This window comes from Nelumbo lutea, chromosome 1 (genome assembly GCF_056320005.1).
Source record: "Nelumbo lutea isolate HS-2025 chromosome 1, American lotus-T2T, whole genome shotgun sequence".
NCBI lineage: Eukaryota > Viridiplantae > Streptophyta > Magnoliopsida > Proteales > Nelumbonaceae > Nelumbo > Nelumbo lutea.
Genome location: NC_142684.1, coordinates 193,279,823 through 193,295,714, shown reverse-complemented (window position 1 = coordinate 193,295,714; position 15,892 = coordinate 193,279,823). Strand labels below are relative to the sequence as shown.

General features: G+C 37.6%; 2 protein-coding genes across 2 annotated transcripts; one reads left to right on the top strand and one right to left on the bottom strand.

Moving 5' to 3' along the window:
- Positions 1–2,804: 2,804 nt before the first annotated feature.
- Positions 2,805–3,233, bottom strand: LOC148880105 (uncharacterized). Its single transcript, XM_088976039.1, has one exon. It carries the CDS (start codon positions 3,231–3,233, stop codon positions 2,805–2,807), a length of 429 nt encoding a protein of 142 aa, XP_088832165.1.
- A 2,025-nt stretch (positions 3,234–5,258) lies between these two features.
- Positions 5,259–12,181, top strand: LOC148880104 (B-type cell cycle switch protein ccs52A-like). The gene is made up of 10 exons (XM_088961933.1): positions 5,259–6,156; positions 6,245–6,367; positions 6,615–6,719; positions 8,409–8,588; positions 10,069–10,131; positions 10,256–10,450; positions 11,165–11,266; positions 11,353–11,415; positions 11,536–11,604; positions 11,734–12,181. Exons 1-10 carry the CDS (start codon positions 5,584–5,586, stop codon positions 11,785–11,787), a joined length of 1,527 nt encoding a protein of 508 aa, XP_088818059.1. The 5' UTR covers positions 5,259–5,583; the 3' UTR covers positions 11,788–12,181.
- Positions 12,182–15,892: the final 3,711 nt, after the last annotated feature.

Sequence of the window (15,892 nt, the reverse complement as noted above, 5' to 3'; positions counted from 1 at the left end):
GTTGCATACATAATGTTTGGCCGTGTAGTTGTGAGATAGAGTAAACTCCCAATAAGGCTTCTATAGATTGAGGCATCAGCCTTCTTTGAACCAACTTCTTTCTTGAACCTCTCATTTGTAACAAGTGGTGTAGCGACCGTCTTGCATCTTTCCATCTTAAACTTCTTCAGTAAATTCTCAATATACTTCTTCTGTAATATAAAGATACATTTTTCTTCTTGATTGATCTTGATGCCAAGAAATTAGTGCATTAATCCGAGATTAATCATCTCGAACGTCTTCATCATATCTTCTTTGAATTCCTTAATCATTGTCTCATTGCTTCCTGTACAGATGAGATCATCTACGTATAGAGAAATAATGAGAGTGTTAGAGTTACCTTGGGTCTTGATGTATAGAGTAGGCTCACTTTGACTCTTTCTGAATCCTTGATTGATGAAGTAACCATTAATTCGTTTGTACCATGCTCGTGGTGCTTGCTTTAGGCCATAGAGAACTTTCTTCAATCTTAATACATTGTCTTCTCGTCGTTTTACTATGAACCCTTGAGGTTTCTCTACATATATTTCTTTCTCGAGCATTCTGTTTAGAAACTCCGACTTGACATCAAGTTGATAGATCTTCCACTTCTTTTGTGCTGCTAACGCTACGAGTGCTCTTATAGTGTCTAAACGTGCCACCGGAGCAAAGGCTTCATTGTAGTCAATCCCAGGCAACTATGCATAGCCTTTAGCGACTAGCCTTACCTTGTGCTTTTGTATTGAGACATCAGAGTTGAGCTTTGTCATGTAGACCCACTTGACTCCGATCACTTCTTTGTCTTGAGGATGATCCACTAATTCCCATGTCTTGTTTTTTTCAATCATTGCGAATTCTTCTTTCATCTCCTTTACCCATACTTCTTGTTTTGCTGCTGATTTAAAGCTTTTAGTCTCCATAGTTACAAAGTTGTATGTCTCAAATATCTACCGAGTTGCCTCATCCTTCTTAGTGGCGATTCTGGAGATGACTCTTCTTCTTCTTCTATTGTGATTAATGATGGAGTTGATGGTGATGTTGTAGATTGATGACTTTTTTGTCATTCTCCTTCATTACTGAGTGGCCTTAGTCTTTGTACTTTTGGTATCATGATGCTATGTTTCTCCACTTTTTTTTTTCTTTCTAGTTCCATGTAGCATTCTCATCAAACTCCACATCTCGACTAATAATTAGCTTCTTGCTCTTTAGGCTATAATTTCTATAGCCTTTTGATTGCGTACTATATCCCAAGAATATTCCCTTCTTTGTATTCTCTTCTAGTTTGTGTCTTTTTTCTACTAAAATGTGAACATAGCAAATGCATCTAAAAACTGTCAAGTGTTGTGTCGACGGCTTCCTTCCGCTCCAAGCTTTTATAGGAGTCTTGTTTTCTATTGCTCTTGTTAGACATCTATTAAGTAGATAGATTGTAGTATATACTACTTCTACCCAAAACATCTTAGGCATGCCTTGTTCTAATAGCATTGGTCTTGCCATCTCCATTACTATTCTATTCTTCATTTCTGAAACTCCATTCTGCTTTGGGGCATAGCCGATGATCAATTGATGCTCCAATCCTCCATCTTTGCAAAACTTGTCGAACTCATTTGAACTATGTTCTTTTCTTCTATCACTTCTGATCACTTTTATAGTTTGGCCGCTTTTTTTTTCAATGAGATTCTTAAATCTTAAAAAATCTTAAAAGACTTCTGACCTTTTACGCATAAAATAAACTTAAGTCATTCTTGTAAAATCATCAATGAAGAGAATAAAGTATTTGCTTTGTTCGAAGAATGTCATTCTCATTGGTCCACAAACATCTGTATGTATGAGCTCCAGGGTTGCCTTGGCTCTCCATGCACCACTTGATGGGAACGATTTCCAATGTTGCTTACCAAGCAAACATCCTTCGCTTAGGTCATTCATTATTTTAATGGATGGCAAATCCTTCATCATGTCTTTTTGATGGAATACTTTTATCCCATGCAAATTGAAGTGGCCAAATCTTCCATGCCAAAGCCATGATTCATCTTCCTGAGCTTTCATGGCTATTTTGGTGTATTGCCATATGATTGGAAAATTCCTTTGGTGCTGCATCTTTACCTTAGCAATCTTCAAGCTTTTATTTTTGTTGTCATATATTGTGCATGGGTCTCCTTTGGAGAGTAGAGAATATCCTCTTTCCACCATTTGCCAAACACTTAATAGATTTATCTCCTATCTTGGGACTAATAACACATCTTGTATGAATTGTGCCCCATTCCTTGTCTTAACAGTGATAGTTCCTTTACCTTCGACCTCCACTAATTCTCCATTGCTAAGCCTGACTTGTGACTTGATTGACTTGTCTATATCTTTAAAGATTTTCTCATTACCTGTCATGTGATTAGTACAACCGCTATCCAAATACCAAGTATCGCTCTTTACTTCTAAAACAACATGACAGGCATAGAATAGATAATTATTTTTATCATTCTCTTCAGAGTAGTTAGCTTGATGTTTTTCCTTAAGACGACAATCCTTCTCTACATGCCCAAGTTTTTTACAATTTTGACATTGTGGTTTTCCCTGAAACCAACAGTCTTTCTCAAGATGATTGATTTTCTTGCAAATACGACATGGCGAATATTTTCCTTTTTTTATCTCTCTTACTATCTCTTCCATTCTCATTGTTTCTACAACTTTCTTATTTTTTGGAATTCTCTCTAAATTTTCTTTCATCTCTTTTGGATTTCTAAGACCTTATATTGAGCTTAGACTGAAAGGCATTCTCCATAGAGCTTTCATTACACCCACTCAAGTCTTTTTTCGCAAGCTTCTAGAGAGCGCACCAACTTTGTTATTGACAGAGTGGTGATATCTTTTATCTCCTCAATGGTGGTTACTATTGGATCATGTTTTTCTACCACACTAATTAATATTTTTTCAACCACATTTTTTTCAGTAATATCTTCTCCATAGGCTCTTAATTGATTGACAATTTCTCTTAATCTAGAATAATAATCTTTAATGGTCTCAGAATCCTTCATCTTCATATTCTCCAAATCCCTTATAAGAGTTTGAAGTTTAACATTACGTACCTTGGCGCTGCCTTGAAATTCCTCCTTCAAGGTATCCCATGCACCTTTGGCACTTATAGCACCACTAATTCTTGGAAAAATTGATTCTGCCATTGCTATCTGTATGTGATAGAGAGTAAGATTATCCTTATCCATATTCTTCTGTAATTTCTTTGGCACAGAATATAACTACTTTCAGGGATTGAAAATCCCTTATCTACAATTTCCCATAGTCCTCATTTTAATGGCCAAATAGTTATAATTTTCTCCAGAAAAAATGGGGATTGGAATTTGGCTATTAGCTAGAATGGTGGCCATGATAAGTTTTGGGATAATCGGGAATTTTAGCTAAAAGGAAATAACACCCAAAAATAATCAAACGGGCTCTGATACTATTGTTGGGATATGAAGGAGAGTAGAGTTGTTAGGACTTGGGATGTGAGAGAGAGTAAACTAGATAAGATAAGATGATAGCAAATGATAAGGGCTCAAGTTGTTGGGAAAATGAGAACTTGTATTGGGTTGTTCTCAAATGTAGAAGCTTATCCCTATTTATAGTAGAACCAAGTAGGTGGAGTAAAGCCAACCAACATTCTAGACATCCCTCTCTCTAGAATTTTACCTTTTATAGAAATCATCATCTTCTAAACCCAAATACAGTGTATTACTTTTTCTAAAGGCTTAGAGATTTAATTTCTCGAGTGCTAATTAATCTAGAAAACCTATGGTAAGTGGATTGTTTTTTAACATTTGACTTTTCAGTTAATTCAATTAATCAAATGGTTAGGATAAAAACAATGAATGGTTTGAGCGAGGACATTGGCAAGCTACAGCCCACTGATTGAATTGGTTGTATGGGTACGCCGTCTGGAGTTTATATTGCATCAAGTGAAGCATAGTTCATCTTCATAGTAAAAAAGATATATTTTCTATACATGTCATGAGAAGGATAAAGGAGGCAAATGAAGAGGAAGAATACGAAATGATCTTGAAGCAATTGAAGCAGAATAGAATGTTAACCTGGAATTGGGATTGAACCAGATAGGAACCAAGCCTTTTGGAAGAGGGATCCCCCGGTTTACTACCGGCAGAAAGAGACAATGTCTCTTTCGTACTCGGCATCCCTGGAGCAATAAGAGCTTCACTAAGCGTCAATCCATAAGACAAAGAAACGGCTAATTGACGAAGTAAGTCGCAATCCTATCACCGAGGCCTCTCTTGACGAATCCCCGAGAGCAAAGAAAAACGAAATGACAATCAACCAAATAACCTTGCTGGTGAAGCAGTCGATAAAGATAGGGTTTTTGTGACAATTGAGGTCGTGAGACAAAGAAACGCCCTAGCACCGACTGGAAGAGGACTCAAAACCAGTCTGTCTATGGTTGACAAGAAGATAGCAAGCAACTGCCATGCTTGCGGAGTGACTTCAACTGGTACGAAGAACCAAACAATAACTCCAATGGCAACTGATATAACGAGGGGGATGAGCTGTTGCAGTTAGACAACTTTCTGCGTACAATCTCTCCATCTCTAGCTTTCTTCTCCCTACCAGTAGCGTGTGAGCACAGTAATAACTTTTCAATTAATAACCTTCAAGTGAAGCAAATAAACAGAGACTCCGGTCAGAGGAACACGTGTCAAGTACAAAGATCTTAATGATATGATAGATGTGTCAAACGCAAGGTCCGTACACACCCAAATGCAAGTAGATAGTAGATATGTTTTATTTGAGGGAATATCTTTTTATTGTTAAGAATATAAAAAAAACACTTTTATTGCTATCAATTGATTTATTGTAATCAGATGATTACAATCATTTCGGCATCCTCTAGCTGCTATCCATTAGGATTTAGGAGGTCGTATTTTTATATATTGTATGCGTAGACAATAATGGAGAAGACGATACCTACTCCTCTCCTTCACGGAAATGGAATGAAAGTTGCTTTTAGTTTTCCCATGGCACGTACCACTTGGGCGGTTGGGCCAGCTTTGAATCTCGGTTCACCTGTTCAGCGGTCTGCAAACCAATGCCAGCCAAACCAATGGTTAGGGTGGGTGTCCCGTCAGCCGCCACTTATTCCAATCAAACGGTTGTTAGAAGATGTCTCACGTAAGACCAGCATCGTGGACATGCAAGGAATCAGGATGAATTAGATCAACAAGATGGGCCAACCCCAATCAGAAGGAGGAGTCTATGCACCAAGCGCACCTTCCGTTATTTCGGTTTATGTACCCTAATTAATTTTCCCGGGAAACCCAAGAATCCTCAACTGAAGTAATAAACGATCGTGTTTCTTTCAAGTGAAATTAGAAAGTGTCCTTACCCCCCTCGATAAAAGAAAGTGCGTAGAGGAGCCTTGCTTGAAGTTGAAGACGAGAGAGTGTGAGAGAGAGAGACAGAGGGATTGCTAATCTCTCACATCACCGTCGCTTTCCTGGGTTCAATCTCTCTCGTGATCTGTCTTTCTCAATTACTTCTGATATCTACAGGGAAAAAAAATTTCCAATGGAAGACCCCTTAATCCCATCAATCGATGATCGATCGGGTCGGAGGACGCCTTCTTCATCTTCGAACTTCTCTACTCCTTCCTCTTCGCAGTTGAATCTTCCTTCCGGCATGTCCCGAAGCGCTCTGTCTTTAGAAATTTCGCCTTCTTCTCGCCACATAGATCGTATGGTTGGTGTGGGGTACCGTCCTTCACCTTCTAGAACCATATATAGCGACCGCTTCATCCCTAGCAGATCTGGTTCCAATTTTGCTCTCTTCCATCTTTCGCCTTCGTCCAACTCGTGCACGGAAGGTCGGGGGGACGGTTCTGGTACTTACGCTACTCTGTTGAGGACGGTACTCCTTGGGCCGGATTCCGGCGTTGTTTCGCCTGTCACTTCTGAGAAGCAAGCGGGATTCGATGGCAGGCATTCGTCATTGAGTCCTCCAAGTAAGAATATTTTCAGATATAAGACGGAAACGCGGCGTTCGCTCTATCCCCTTTACCCGTTTGGCTTCGACGATGCACTGCCTGGTGTTATTTCTAGTCCGGCCAAGACTCCGCGAAAGGTTCCTCGGTCACCTTACAAGGTAAAATTTTCTGTTGATTTTGCTATTTTACTTTGATCATGCACTTGCTCACTTGAAGTTAATTTTGTGAACTGCTGCTTTCACCCAGGTATTGGATGCGCCTCAGTTGCAAGATGACTTTTATTTGAATCTCGTAGATTGGTCTTCGCATAATATTCTGGCTGTGGGTTTGGGTAACTGTGTTTATCTGTGGAATGCTTGTAGTAGCAAGGTAAGATTTGCATATTCTAACCATTCTACTCTATGCTTCACTGTAATGGGCTGTCTGGTAATGGTAGTAACCAATTTAGGGATAGATTATAGTTGTTAAGTTTCTGGGACCTTGCAATGAGATGTTGCTACCTTGTCCCCCCAAAATAAAAACCAGTTCTGTTTGTTCCTGAGTTTTAACTTGGTTGTTTTCTGAGCTGCCTTTATGTTTTGGATTAATGGCATTCTCTCTTGCGCGTTAAATTTAGGTAACAAAATTGTGCGACTTGGGTGTGGATGATAGTGTCTGTTCCGTGGGATGGGAGCAGCGTGGCCCGCACCTTGCTGTTGGAACTAACAATGGCAAAGTCCAGGTAAGATATCTTTGGAAGTCCAACTTGCATTTAGAAATAGGGGATATAGTTGAGAGGTAATGGTCAAACACATATTAGTTGGTTGGATCAACTCAAGTTTAGACGAAACTTTCAGTTCCGTCTGGTCTGGGTGATTGCTCAATGAACTAAGGCCCCGTTTGGTTCGCAGGAATAGGCTTCTGGAATTGGAATTGGAATGGGCTACTCCGAATCCAACAGTTTGGTTGGGTGGAATCAGAATCCAATTCCTACTCCTGCTGCAATGGTATTCCACTATTCCCCCATTTGAGGGTATGGCCATTCCCTGCCCCTCCCTTGGGAATGAAATCCCATTCCTGCTGATTCTAATTCCCATTCCCATTCCTGTCTGAATCAAACATACTATGGGAATAGGCCATTCCCATTCCGATTCTGAAGGATTTTGATTACGATTCCGATTCCAATTCTGACTGTGAACCAAACGGACCCTAAGATGTGGTCATTACAGGTGACGCCTATGAGCTCTTCTTGAACAGAGGCATAGGATGCTGGTAAAAATAAGATTCGTTCCTAGATTAGAGGGAATGTGGACAATATATTCAGTTGCTAATTTCTTATCTCCTCCCAAAACCCTACATGATTATGAATTACACCTACCATAACAGGGTGTTGTCATTTCAGTGAAAGTAAAATGGAATAAGGTGGTGCCACTTCCAAGTTAATGATCATTTTGTAGAATCTTGTTCAGTGAGTACCAGATTGTTAATGTCACCTAGAAGGCATGCTAAATTTTGGAGTCTGGCCATGAAAGTTCTCAATTTTCGCTCTATTAATAATTGACTGATCTCTACTTTAGTGCATAGATTACTTCAGAACATGTTAGGATGCATTTATCTTGTGGGCACCACACGACACCTAAATCTTTGAGAATGAGTGGTTTGTGGACCGAAAAGCTAGAATTAATATTCATGTTCGATGAATCATAAATCCATCTTTTCTTGTTGAAGTTCCTTGATATTGGCAATCAGAAAGTAACATGATTGCTTAGGATGCGATTTCGGTGTTAATGCCAATTTATGATCATTTTATCAGTGTTGTTGAAACCTAGACTGTATATCTAACTGGTGGGGTCGGTTGATGATTCAAACAGTTTGACTTTTTGCATTTATTATCTGATCTATAAAGTAGTAAGGTTAAAGAAGCCATCTTAAATATAGGAAAATGGAAAAAAAAAGTTAAAACTAAAAGAATGTACAGGCTCTTTTTTAATCTTTACCACTGTAAAAGCAACGTGACCAAGTCAACTGCATAGCAGACTGGATGGTGACTCTACCTGGTTTTGTATTGGGGTGACCATCTGCATAATGGGGGGTTGCATACCTGATGCTTCCTACTTTTTTCATATCACTATTGAGTTTAGGTCAGAAGCAGGAAAATGTTGATTTGTATGAAATTATTCCTGATATCTTTAATTATTGACTTGAACTATTTCATGCTGTCTTCAGTTTATTCGTGCTCTATAATTGAAGTATTTGATGCTGTCTTTGGTGCTGGTTTTTAATGCTTCGTTATCACTATCCATTTTATGCTATTCTTTTATTGATGATCTGATGCTATCTTCTTGCATTTTATACTTGCAAGTTATTGCGTTCTATCTTCTTTGAAGTTACCTATACATTACTTGATTAGTTTGGAATCTTTGTTATCTAGATTTGGGATGCATCGCGCTGTTGTAGGGTGAGGACTATGGAGAGTCATCGACTGCGAGTTGGGTCTCTTGCCTGGAGTTCATCACTGTTGTCTTCAGGTAGTCGGGACAAGACTATTCTTCAACGTGATATACGTGCTCAGGAGGATTTTGTTAGCAAGCTGACCGGGCACAAATCAGAAGTTAGTTCAATAAAACTTTAAACCACTTATTTAAACTGTTCTTTAATTGTTTTTGATAGTCAACTTAAAAAAAATTAATGAAAAAAAAGCATTAGAATCCCTAGTATCCAGAAATGTAGGTAGTAGGATACAAATGAATGGCAAATTGCTGGTTAGCCATACTCATTACAATTCTCATCTTAGTCCTGGATTTTACCCTACACAAGGTTATTCATCATGGCCCTTGTTCTTGCTAGAGTCTGTCAGCTGTTTGCAGCTCTAGGAATCTACCTAAACAAGCAGTTCAGGTTTGGAGCCATAGCTCTTGTTTCTCTAACCAGAAAACTTTCGCATCCATGGTAATTGCTTGTGCTGATATCAACCAGTTAATCACCACTTGGCAGTCTCCTTCCACCTGTAAATCTGTTAACTCAACTAGTGACACTAATTTTAGCCCTTATGATAAAGCCAACAGTTTTGCTTTGAAGGAATTTCCTTTCCAACTGGCCCTGAACATTGAGTTCAAAATTTCCCCTATCATCTCTAACACTTGTCCACTACCTTGAGCGCCTGGCTTACCTAGGCTGTATCCATCAAAATCGAACTTTCTTGCTCTGGAGTCATCTGTTCCACATTTGTTTGCTGTCTTCTAAGAGAGTATCCCACGACTACCTACCATAACAGTTTATTTGAACTTGGCTAAATTTTAGTGTTTGAAGTCATTTTCTTGACCAGTGTTAATTTCCAATGCTTCTATACCCTGTTGTCATGTATACTCTTGTGTGACAGCAGTATTTTCAAAAGCATATGAGTCACTCCTTGAGTCTCACTTCATGGAAAATGCCTCAAGGCTCAAATGTGTATACATGTGCTCCTTCTCATCTAATATATGTTTATTTGATTTTGTCATTTTAATTTCATGTTTCACCTCAAAAAATTGGAAATTCATGAGACTTTCACATCATGCCTTGATGCTTATGTCACATGCATCTAAAAGTCCTGGCAATTTTATTTATAACTATGCATTTTTTAAATTTTCTGTGACAGTCACCTTATCCAAAAGGGGAAAACAAAGAAATATTTTTTACTTGCTTGCAATCAATAGCTGCTAATTTTATCTATCCAAGAGCAATTCATTTCTTTGAAACTTGATCTCTCATAATAATTTTTATTATTAACAATAATTTCTGCTAAATACATGCATAGAAGGGGCCACCTACAGCATCTGTAAGAAAGTGATCAGTTACAAGTGAAGGGGCTAGAACTAGAAGGGCTAGGTGCAAACCAAAAAAGACATGGACTGAAGTAGTAAGAAATGATTTAAGCACTCATAATTTAACAATGGATATGACATTAAATGGAATGGAATGGTGAAACATGTAAGTGATCCTATATGGTTGAAATAAAGCTTAGATGATGGTGACTTCTGCCAAATACATCTTATTGAATATTTTATGACAGACAATAATTCTCTTAGAGTGAAAGTTTTCTTCTGATTTAGGTTTGTGGACTGAAGTGGTCTTATGATAACCGCGAGCTAGCATCTGGAGGAAATGATAATAGAGTGAGTGATTAATTGTACTTTTCCTCCTGATTCTTAGGATGCTTACTGGCATCTCTTCATGTGATAATTTACAATGGCAATGGAAAATTGTTATTTTCAAACCTGTCTTCTTTTCTCTACGCAGCTTTTTGTTTGGAATCAACATTCCACACAACCCGTGCTGAAATTCTGCGAGCACACTGCAGCAGTAAAAGCGATTGCATGGTCCCCACATCTCCATGGGCTTCTTGCTTCTGGTGGTGGCACTGCGGACCGCTGCATCCGTTTTTGGAATACAACTACTAATTCACACTTGAGCTGCATGGACACTGGGAGTCAGGTTATATGTTTTTCATTCATATGGCTTTTGGAAGATGGCTTCCTATTTACTGATAAAAAAAAAAGATGGCTTCCTATTTATTTAGGTGGTGTTTGACAACATGAACTATTGTGATTTCAGTAATTTCTAAGATCGGGACCCATAGAGTAAAAAATTTCTCCAATGTGTGATTTCTGGAATTAATTTGAAAGTGTCATGTTTACATCGTAGAATCTTCCCCAGATTTTGAAATCAACATATTGATGTATTTTCAAATTAGGTAATTAATTTTACTCTATGGGTCCCACTATTTGCCCCCTTTTGCTGATGTAGGGTTGGAACTGCTTGAGAAAATTAGTTCCTGTTGAAGATTGCACTGATGGCTTTTTTTTTTAATATCTGAAAATCACTCTGAGGGCCAGTTTCACGGAAATCAAGCAACAGAAATTGGTTTACAATGACGGAAACCCCCTGGTTGATAAACCATATTGGGGAAACAAGGAACTTTAGCATAAAAGCTTTTAAGGCTTAGTGCATTTGGGTGTGATTCTCATATGTAGTTTCCAGTAATCTACATAGGTTTACCTAATTTACTTTGAAGTTTGTCATTATTGATGTCTATAACTGCATCTAGGTATCATAGTCTGCTCAAATCAGTAAACATGCATCTTATTTTCTTCTTATTTTCTGTAAGCCCTATGGTTGGCTTATCCTCACTGTCATACAATGACACAGGTATGCAATCTTGTGTGGTCTAAGAATGTCAATGAACTTGTCAGCACACATGGTTATTCACAAAATCAAATAATTGTTTGGAGATATCCTAACATGCCAAAGGTACATAAGACAGAATTCTCTAACTTCTTTGAAATGACACTTTTTTATGTACTAATCTATTTCTGCGATGTTATGCTCCACTGCAGTTGGCTACACTTACTGGCCATACCTATAGAGTTCTTTATCTTGCCATCTCGCCTGATGGTCAGGTAGGTTATCTTCAACATTCTTTAATTCCATTTTCTTGTTGTAAGCAAATTGATAGGCAATTTGTCTCTCACTTATCATTGTTTTGTTTTTCTACAAATGACTATTTTCTTTTTCCACAGACAATTGTCACTGGAGCAGGTGATGAAACACTTAGGTTCTGGAATGTTTTCCCTTCTCCGAAATCACAGGTAAGTCTAGGTAGCACGTGGAACTGAATTTTATCTTTTGCAACTGATTATCTGATATGTATTTTTTAAAAACATGACTTGAGGCTGGTATTTTATGGAGAAACTAATATCATTTTAATTGCCTCGCAGAACACTGACAATGACATTGGAGCATCTTCTCTCGGCAGAACTCAAATCCGATGATTTTTGCTACTATTTCAACATTAAGTTGCAAGCAGCTGGAACTGTCTGCAATCCAAGAAATAACAAGGGGTTGTCACAGGTTCATATCATTACGCAGAAACATGAAGTTGAATCTGCTGACCAAACCCATGCCATTAACCAGAAATTCAAGGAACCAATGAACTACCAATGAGATATCATTGTTCGTTTCAGTCTCTTGCAAGCTGCTGATTTTGATTTTCTTTTCCGTTTTCTTCTTCACACAGAGATGTTGATGTACAGTGAGAGATGTTGGTAATCTTACTGGCTTCTCCCTTGCGTTATTGTATAGAGGAGAGAAGCAGTCTAATGGATGATGAAAGCATCAAGATGTAACATGTTCCCGTACGTGTGTAAATAAATTATCATTCTTTCACATCTTTGTTTCACTTGCATCTAATTGTTGTAAGTCGAATCAGAATACGAGATTTAACAAAGGTTGATCTTCTACTTAATCCTTCTTTTTTCCTGAGCTTATTATGTTTCAGTCATTACTGCTGTTTCGATTCCTGAGTTCAGTAAGTTGTCTCTCCCAATTATTAGTAAAGGATTCCAGTCCACTAGTAGCTTTGCTTCTAATCAACGTCTGACCAAGAAGAAGAACGCTCCCTTATTCTAGCTAGAACCTTTGATTTTCAACTCACCAGGCGAAATTTTGTTAATTTTCCTCAATATGTTATTATTATTGGTAGTAACAATAAAATATCAACTACACATGTAAATCGTTGGGTGGTTCTTTCGTATGTTAGCTGGTTTGCTCCAACATTGATGCAAATTACTTATTAGTAGTGGTGTGGCATCAAATACTATAAAAAATTTCCATATGGCCGTCTCCCTTTGTAGAAGCGCCAGACGTTGTGTTCGAAGTTCAAACATTGTTATCAAGAATTCAATAGGTGTGCTGATAGTTAGCAAATTCGGCCTTCTCTGAGTCAAAGGCTTTTGCTACTTTTTGGATACTCCAGCTGATGTGATGCAAAATTGCAAATTGTTTGGAGGACATTTCCTCAGTTAATAATTAGTGAGGACCCATGCGGGCTTTGTTAAAATAATTTGAGACAAAAGGAGAAAGTTGAGTGGATCCAATCCAAGCCCAACCCTACTTAACCAAAACTTTTGCATAGGTTGGGCTTGAGCTTTTGAACTTCATGCTGGGCTTGAGTCAAAAAGTTTGGGCCTAACTAAACTCAGAGTAGGCTTAGGTTGAGGCCTTGGGTATTGATCCAATGCAATCTAAGCCTGCCCAACATTTTATGTTATATATCTATATATTATCAATCTAGTTTACATGGAAATTGAGCTACAAAGATCAATATGCCCAAGTCTAAGCCTAGCCCAAGTAGGGGTGGCAATGGAGTGGGTTCAAGAAGGGTTTTGTAAATTCTAGACTCTACCTGCTTCCCTAAACCTCCCAACCTGTATCCATAGTGGGTTGGATTTTGAGAATCCAAACCCTCCCCGCAAATGATAATGTAAAACTCTCCTTGACCCCACATTCATGGATAGGGGTGATAGGGTTTAGAATCCACATCTAGTTTCCAATTATTTCTTGTTATATATAACTAATAAATAAGTAAAGTAACATAAATAAACAATAAAGTTTTTAAATATTTGATTAAGATGTAAAAAAAAAAACACATAAACTATCAATTATCTTTCACATCAAAATCAAAATATTATTAAATTCAACACCTAGTATACAAAAGTTTATATGCTTTCCAACAATATGTGGGTTGGGGATCGGAGGGTGGGGTTTAGCCTAGCACCATACCCTACTCGTAATGTATGGGTTGTAGAATCCCAAAACTTGACTTGCCCCAAAACCCATCCTTCAAGCAAAAACCCACCCCGTTGGGGTGTGGGTACACATCGGGTAGGGTAGAAATTGCACCGAGGTTGGTAAATTCGAGCTTCACCTTGAGTTGGGCCAAGCCTAAGCTCGAGGTTTGAGACTTAGGTTTGGGTTGACCCTTAATCCGACCCAACCCACCCAAGTTACACACCAAAACAGAGGACTATAACATTCCTAATTGTATTAGTTTTGATTTTTTATTACATTGTTTTAACTTTTACTAAATTTTTATTTAGTATTAGTTTTTATTGTTTTAAATGGATTAAAGGATTTTAAATTAATAATAGTTGAATGTAAAACTAATAATTTTATTACCTTTTTAATTTTATAAAATATTGTAGTATCATTATCAAATTATAAGATTTAATTTTGAAACTAAAATTAAATACATATTAATTTATATTTACTTTCTTTTTAAATAAAAATATTGTATTAATAAAAATTATTAAAATATTTCTATTAATGTGTATCATTTTTATATATAATTTTATATGGAAGAAACTTAATTAATAATTTTCTGCTTTAACCAATAAAGTAAATTATTAAATAACCCAGGTTAGGCATACACAAAGTTAACTAACTACTAATTAACTCAGTTTAATTAATTAAGCTAATGAAGTAAATTAGTTAATGTACTGAAGTTAATTTAATTTAATTAACCTCCCTTTGATCCTAGCATGACCTACCTAAAAAAACAAGAGATCACGAACAAAAAAATGAAAAAAAAATATTGACATTCTAAAGGCACCAAGAAAAATTAACCCCAAGAACTCCCAAATCTTTTGTGAAACTTTGCTAGAAAACCTTTTAAAAGAATATAATGAAGCAACCCTAACTTGTGCTCCAAAGAACAAAAGAATAAAATTACAGAATGCAATGAACAAAATGCAAATGTAGCATCAGCTATGGCATGCCTTTCCTCCATTGGATTTGTAATCATTCATGGAGAGTGGGAGATGAGAGAGAGAGAGAGAGAGAGAGAGAGAGAGAGAGAGAGAGAGAGAGAGAGAGAGAAAGAGAAGAAGAGGGAGATACGATTGAGAAGGAAAAAAATATACTCCTGGCTGCCGCCAGTTCTCTATTTATATTTACTTAATAAAAAGAATAAAAATTACAAGTATGCCTCTGGTGGCACACCCTAGAACCAAACTAATAAGAAAAAAAGACAAGTACCTAACTGACAGTATCTTAAGAAGTCAGCTTACTAACAACAACTATAAAGTAACAATTAAATAAGCCTTACAACACTCCCCCTCAAGTTGGGCTGAATATGTCTATCATGCCCAGCTTGTCACATAACTCATTATGCCGTGAATATAGAAGCCCCTTTGTGAGGACATCAGCAAGTTGTTCCTTGGAGTTGACATAAGGGATGCAAATTTCCCTTTTTTTTCCAATTTTTCCCTTATAAAGTGTTTGTTCACCTCAATGTGCTTGGTCCTCTCATGTAGGACAGGGTTGTTGGCGATGTTTATTGCAACCTTATTATCACAATAAAGAGACATAGGACTATGAATAACAACTCCAAACTCCCCTAGAAGATTCTTTAGCCAAAGGACCTCAGCCACCCCATGTGCCATAGCTCTATATTCAGCTTCATCACTTGACCTTGCTACCACAATTTGTTTCTTGCTCTTCCAAGTCACTAGATTTCCTTCCACAAATGTGCAATACCCACTTGTGGACTTTCTGTCATCCACAACTCCTACCCAATCAGTATCTGTAAAGACTTTCACCTTTAGGTGATTGTGTTTACTGAATAGTAGACATGTTCTAGGATATTTCTTCAAGTATCTAAGAACTCTCTCTGCTGCCTCCATGTGTGGTTTCTTAGGATAGTGCATGAACTGGCTTAGGACCCCAACGAAATAGGCAATGTCTGGACGGGTCATGGACAAATAAATCAGCTTTTCCACTAGCCTTTGGAACTGTTTCACATCTTTTAGAGGTTCACCAACACAGTTACTTAACTTGCGGTCAACATCCATGGGAGTATCTGCCGGCCTTGCACCTAATTTGCCTATATCCTATAATAGATCAAGGGTGTATTTCCTTTGAGAGATAAAGATACCCTTTTCTGAGCGGGCAACTTCAATCCCAAGGAAATACTTCAGGGGACCTAGATCTTTCACTTCAAATTTAGATGCAAGGAATTGTTTCAATTTTTGTATCTCTGAGCTCCAACTTCCTGTAATGATGATATCATCCACATACACTATCAATATAGCAACTTGT